General features: G+C 38.3%; 1 protein-coding gene across 1 annotated transcript; it reads left to right on the forward strand.

Moving 5' to 3' along the window:
* The first annotated feature begins 3,389 nt into the window (after positions 1-3,389).
* Positions 3,390-7,037, forward strand: txnl4a (thioredoxin-like 4A). Its single transcript, XM_080788082.1, has 4 exons — positions 3,390-3,529; positions 4,168-4,362; positions 4,716-4,819; positions 6,327-7,037. The coding sequence occupies exons 2-4, from the start codon at positions 4,210-4,212 to the stop codon at positions 6,496-6,498; spliced, it is 429 nt and encodes a 142-aa protein (XP_080644208.1). The 5' UTR covers positions 3,390-3,529; positions 4,168-4,209; the 3' UTR covers positions 6,499-7,037.
* Positions 7,038-7,474: the final 437 nt, after the last annotated feature.

A 7,474-nucleotide genomic window follows, 5' to 3' on the forward strand; every position in this document is an offset into this window, starting at 1 on the left:
GAATGGTGGGGACCGGGGAGTGCACATTACAGGTATATGTGCTTCTTGCACATAATAGTAGTGATACAGACAGAGATGAAGAGTTCTTATAATTGTCCCCCCCCCCCCCCCGCACCCCCTAATTATACCAATAATTATATTATGATATGATATACTGTAAATTTCAATGTAAAGCTTTGAGAATTCAGGGGTGCGTAGGACGGTAGTATTTAAGCATGGGGTCTCTTCACACATATGTACACAGTACCTAAATACTAGGACTTCAATGGCCCAATCCCAATCCACTCCCTTGCTGACTCAATGAGACCTCACTGATTTAGCTGCGCATTCATGTGAAGTCTGAGGGCTTGAGGGATGTCCCATTTGAAATCGGTAAGTCAGTGAGGGCTCAGCCCCGCCCCTTTATGTGCCCTTTGCCAAAGTCAGCATCGATGCTGACTTTGGCAAAGAAATTACCCACAGTTCATAGCGTTACCAGGGGAATGAGGGGGATCCTCCGAACGTCAATCATTTAAGTATGCAAATTAGTTATGTATCACGGTTAGAATGTCAACAAACACAATAGTGCTTTCTCACTGTTCTCAAAGGGAGACGGAATGGAAGGATAGGCTATATATTTAATAACAATAATAATAAGCGAAACATGATGAGAAATGACTAATGAGCAAAGTAAAAGAATATGGAAATGCAATTTACAATGATTATTATTATATATGAATATTACAACCCCTATCACACAGGAAAGTGCATTTATGAAACTAATCGATCGATAAAACGATCAGCTTAAATACTAAAATAGACGTGATAGACATATATAAATAGGCCAAGCACTGGCTGTGAATAAGGACAGTTTGTGTTGCAAAGTGTCATGAATGGCGGACTCATCTTCAAAGTGCTGTCCTATTTCTTTCACAACAATGTGGAGCCCTTGCAGCCTCTCGCCCTCAAGCACTTACAAAGTTATAGCTCGCCATATTTAGCTCATTGTCTCATGTTATCTTCTGGACATTGACAGGTTTGAGACTGGTTTGGAAAGTTTTCCACAGGTTTTTCTTTTTAAGTGTCTTAAGGGTTGCTTGCTTCCAATTAAGTGATGCTGCAGCTTTGTTGGCATCGTAGATTTGTTTGACAGCACTATCAGCAGTGTAAATTAAATGTTTTGTTTGCACATTACCTTTGCGATTTTCAGACATTTAAATGATCTTAAACGTTCCTATCACAGAACAATTTGGTGGCCCCTCTGTAGTAAGTCTGTTGAAGAACCATATACTAGTATTTGATTAGATAGCTTGAGAGAAATATTGCTTTAACATGAGACAGATCTTATGATAATAATAAAATGTCTAATTATATAAATATATATATATAATATCAAAATAAGGTACGTGTTTAAAATAAAACTGAAGAAAACCTAAAAGAAATAAAAACATTAAGGGACTCAAACTATAAGATTTCATAATTTCTTTATGGAAAGACCTTTTAATAAAGTATGTTTTATAGTTATACAATACCACTTTATTAGTCCACAAAGGCCAATTAAATACCAGACAAGTGATTCATCTCAAAATAAAACTATAAAAAGCAATAAGGATGTATTTAAAATAAAATAAAATAAATGTATTTAGCAAGCCTGGTTTCCTCAGGCAGGTTGTTAGGCTACTAGCCACAGACTGTAATCACTCCAACCCTGTTGACTATAGGTACCTGAGTTGTCTCTGTACTTGGACTGCTTTTTTGAGGGGCGCTGGCCCCTCCTATGTCCAGCTTTGAGGGTTTGTGTAAACACAAACATTGTACTAACACAAACATTGAATGCCATTGACAATGAATGGCCAGTGTTTAATGTTTGCCCAAACACTAACATTAAATGGCATTGACAATGAATCATATAATTATACAACTCTCCTCTGGAGGTAGGCAGGGAGGGCGGTAGGAAGTACTTGGGGGGAGGTAGGGGGTGGAGCGGGTCATACTCTTTCAGTTACACAGCTAACAACCGTAGTTAATCACTGCAGAGTGTAGGTGGAGTGGTCAAGTTTGAGCATCCTGATTCTGTCAGAGACGCACACACACACACACACACACACGCACGCGCACACACACACACACACACACACACACACACACACACACACACACACACACACACACACACACACACACACACACACACACACACACACACACACACACACCGTTGACTCCATCTGGTGGAGACAATAGGTATCTACACTGTAGGCTGTTGATTTATTTATACCATTGGATTGGCTGTTCCATCAAACACCTCTAGATTTAGATTATTTGTTATTAATTTTGATTAACAACAACAGTTTGCAGATTGTAGGATATGTGTTATCATATGTTGACTCTCGCTGATTAGAGTTATATTGGCCTAACAATAACATGCAACAAGATGTTGAACAACTTTGTAATGAAACTATGAATAATGTGTGTCTCGAATTAAGAAACCCTAACAGACCAACTAGAGCACCAGCAATGTCTAGCATTGTTCTTTTGAGTTACAGTCAACTTTCATCATGAGTCCAGAGAAGTGCAAAAGTGACTATCAGTAATACTTATCACTATATTATCCACTTTTCTTTTAGCATCTTAAGAGCTGGGTGGTGTTCAATCAATGATCTTATATTAATCAATATCACCAACAACGGAAAATTGGAAATATTCAACCACTTAAACCCTTTATATTTCATTGAGCAGGGTTTCCCACAGATCTGTACCTTTTTTCCATCAACACACCACATTTCTTTGTCGAAAAAAGCCGAATGTTGGACTTGGACCATTGACATGCCCAGAATAGAGAGGGTTCATGCATGTGGTTAAAGTAATCTCAATAAGATTCTGCATGTAGGCCTACATATAACTACACTACATGTACATATAAATGCACTACAAATGATGGTTGTTGATCGTCCAGCTGCAAAGACTACAAAGACTCTGGATTGCATCTAGGGCAGCTGAAATATCTGTGTGGTTAAAAAAAAGAAGAAGAAAAAAAAGAAGAGGAGTGGGCCACGGGCAAGACACTGATCAATACAGAAGATGCTACAGGGCTTCAACAATATCTTCTCCAGAAAAGGTGTGGCTTTAAGATTTTGTTCTGTAAGAAAGTCAGGGCATTAATGATTTTATTTGCTCCAAGTCGAATTGACTATAGGTATTTGCCTATATTAGCCTTATGTCTGTCTTATATAGAGCATTTACCGTATATTTGTATATTTAGCAAACTTTCAACTACTAGACCGGTAGACCCATTTATTTACCGGTCTAGTTGAAAGTTTGCTAAATCCATTGCTCCACACTCCAGTCCAGTTGGTGGCAGTAACGAGCCTATAAGCATGCCACCAACTCTATACCGGCTGAGTTCCGTAACTTCCGGTAGCTACTGAACAACATACATACGTCCACTAACCGTCGTTCATTATTTGTACGTTTCGAATGAATTTGGGCGTTTTTTCCTAATTACTTAGCTCACATATTTACAGTATCTAACGTCAGTTACTTATCTGGGGTAAGTGTTTTCGTAAAATCACTAAATAAATGTACGTTAGTTTGCAGAATGTTCTTTAGGTAACAAGCTAACGTTAGCGAATGCTAATGTAACAATTTTGATTGATTGACAAGCTGTCTGTCCAGCTAAGAATCAAGAAGGTTTACAACAAAGAGGAAAGAACAAGGCACTCTTTGGTGAAACAAGTTAAAATCCTTTATTGATGAGGCTAGTTCATAATAGAATTGCAATTTGTTAAAAAACGGGGACAACCCACGCGTTGCGTACATTCTTCAGTGTATGTGTACATTCATCGAACTTGTTTCCCCTCCTTTGTTGCAAGTTTTCAGTCCCCTACCACACGAAACCTGAATCAAGAAGGTTATATTTTATTTTGAATTGTAATGAATTGGTTCTCCATTACAGTCTGATTGTTACTAGAGAACGATGTCTGGTAACGTTAATGTCTGGTGGACCCTATTGTAAACATATGCTTTATTGTGTTTTCCACAGTTAACATTTTTTTGTATTGAGTTGTGCTTGAAATGTACTGTAATTCTGCACACTGTTAATACATACTTCAATCAATCAATCATGTGACGCTCTCAGATTCTGACAGTAACCTGTGCTTCCTAATAATTGTGTGTGTGAATACACAGTGTTTGTTTCAGTGTGTGAACGGACAGTACCAGGAGATCAACATGTCGTACATGCTCCAACATCTCCACAACGGCTGGCAGGTGGACCAGGCCATTCTGTCCGAGGAGGACCGAGTCCTGGTAATCCGATTTGGTCATGACTGGGACCCAACCTGTATGAAGATGGATGAAGTTCTCTACAGCATAGCTGAAAAGGTTAGCTTAAGCTATCTATCTATCCACTGATCCACTCACTGACTGGCTCACTCTACCTATCTATCTCTGGCACACACACACACACACACACACACACACACACACACACACACACAAATAAGCTAGCCATCTTATGCAAGAGACCTACAATAATTATTCAACTGTCAACTCAACATGGCTGAATATTAAGTATTCAGTTAGAAATATTTGCCAGTTTACTAATTTGTGTTGTATGCCTCTGCGGCACTATACTGTTGACTGAACTTGTCATTCACAATGAGCATGTGAATAATTCTGTTTTGAGCACATGAACCGTATACTGACTTCAGTTTACTGTACAATCATTCTGCCAGGTGAAGAACTTTGCAGTCATGTACCTGGTGGACATCACAGAAGTGCCTGACTTCAACAAGATGTACGAGTTGTATGACCCCTGCACCGTCATGTTCTTTTTCAGGTAAAGTGCTAAACAGTTTTGACTTCTCCATTGTAAAGCAGTCTAAAATGTAAATGTAATTTCAATGTACATGGTTGTCATTCTTCTTGGACTTCGATTTTAACAAGCAAGCTCAAGGTGTCACTTGAGGAATTACAACTTTAACCGTAGTATTCCTATTCTGTGGGGAACATTCACCGAAAATAGCAGATCTGCAAGCTCGCAGTGCGTACAGGGAGAAAAGAGCCGACCAGTGTTAACATTTTGATTATTAGACTATGATGGCTTTGTAGAGGTCAGCACTTTATGGTAAATGTGGCAGGTGACTTCTCGAAAGCTGGTCATAAGTGTCTGTGTGTGTGTGTGTGTGTGTGTGTGTGTGTAACCAGAAAATAACTAGCTCGTGAAAGTTACATTGTGGTTCATAATCTGGACGTAAAAAATATATTTTCAGTAAATCTGTTACATTGTCTTCATTATTGCTAAGTAGTTGCTAGCTTAACCGACTGCAAACTGAGCTGACTGTGTTCTTGTTGACAAATGAACAATTTGTCCAACTTGTTTTTTCGACTCGTGCTCATCTCGACTCAAAAAATTAAAATCGATTTGGCAGCGCAGCAGTTGAGAACGCAAGTATGCATTCCTTTAAGCAACACAACTTCTGCAACTGCATCCATATGTTTAGAATTTGCATCAAAGCCCAATAATACAAAATATACTTTATTTTATAAACAACACTGAAGCAGCAGCGGTTATGCTATCGGCTATGCCCTAACTGTCTGCAGCGGTAAGCGCCCCACTTTTCTCTATTTGGAAACAAAAAGACGATTCCCGCAATAACTGATACGGGACGCACGTTCCATATTTTTAAGAGCTGCTATTTTGAAAACAATCATGGAGAAAGAAAAGGAAAAAAAACGACACTTTAGGAATGAGCCCCAAAAAAACGCACCCCGTAACTACCAATATTTACACGCAATTTTACAGAAAAAGAAGTCCAAAGTCGCTTATAATAACCTAAACAGGATTATTATTTCATGTCAACGTTCAAGTACAACTTTCAGAAGATGTAACCCAGCAAAGGCCGGCTACCCAGGTAAAGTAATGAGTCACTCTACAAGTTTAAAGTTTTCCATCTGTCTAACATCATTTCTGAGTCGCTTGTTTAAAGAATAAAGTCTATTTATTTATTTTTAGGGCTTTGATGCAAATTATAAATGTAATGGGTGCAGCTGCAGAAGTTGTGTTGCTTAATGGGCTGCATACTTTGCGTTCTCAACTGCTGCGCAGCACAAAAACAGAAGGAAAATGTTTTGGCCTCGATTAATCAATTTGCCAAATACTGAGTCGTTAACATCCCTAATCTTTATTTATATATAAAATACTTGACTTCACTTGTTAGAGTTGCCAGGAAAAAAACGTATGAACCATAGCGTCTTGTCTGTATGAGGGAATGGAAGGGGAATTCATGGAGAGTGTGAAACTAGCTAAAGATGAAATGACTTAACTGAATGTTTTTGTTTTCCAGGAACAAGCACATCATGATTGATCTGGGTACTGGCAACAACAACAAGATCAACTGGACCATGGAGGACAAACAGGAGATGATAAACATTGTTGAAACTGTGTACAGAGGTGCAAGAAAAGGACGAGGTCTTGTTGTATCGCCTAAGGATTATTCCACTAAATACAGATATTGATGTGGTTTCCCCTCAAAATTTTTTGGAGTCCAGTTCTTTCCTGATACATGTTTTGTCTTTTGGACCCAGAGTTGTGGAAGACAGAAATTAAGTTTTTCTTTGACTACTTTTCAAGCCTTGCTTCTCACCACCAGTCCTATGGGACAATATTGTATTTTTGTTTTATAAATAAACATGGTCATGTGATCTTGACATTTTAATTAAATGTGTTTTTTTGTGTCCGCTACTATTTAAGAATTGACCATTTTAAATAAATACATTTTGTCTGGGAAACTACAGTGTACAATTCTGTAACCATTGTAATCCCTTGTACTGCAGCATGTAGTACAACAATCACATGACACTGACTAGAAAATAACTCAGTCCTGTTATTTTTTAATACACACAACTGTGTGACAAATTAAATCTAGTTGTTTAATGGAACAACCAACTCAATGGTATGCTTTATAATTTAAAACCTGGGAGATTCCTGTAGATTAACATGGTAGTGTAGGTACTTATTGTGTCCACCAGATGGAGATAACGGTGTATCAAATGATGTATACATTTGACACCAAGACTTAAAGAAAGCTAAATCTGCCCCCCTCCCCATGTGTGACAGCCAGAGAAGGGAGGTCAGGGCAAGATCCTCAATATGCTGCAGGGCATCTTCAATGTTCTCCAGAAAAAGGTGTGGCTTTAAGATTTTGTTCTGTAAGAAAGTCGGGGAATTAATTCACTATGTTACACACATTCATAGTCAGTCTATTATTAATAGACTTATTTGTACATAAAGGCCTTGAAACGGATATTCATTATTTCTATTCATTTTCTTTTCATGCTTTGAATCAAGAGCACTTCAAATTATCTGTGTGAACTGCTATACAAATAAACTTGCCATTGGTCTATTGGGCCTGGTCTTCAAGATATGCAAGGAAACAGGGATACCCATGCACCTGTCAAGGTTCAAGGTTACTACTTCAGTAGCGCAAAACAA

The sequence above is a fragment of the Protomyctophum bolini genome (genome assembly GCF_963924005.1).
Source record: "Protomyctophum bolini genome assembly, chromosome: 17".
Classification (NCBI taxonomy): Eukaryota; Metazoa; Chordata; class Actinopteri; order Myctophiformes; family Myctophidae; genus Protomyctophum; species Protomyctophum bolini.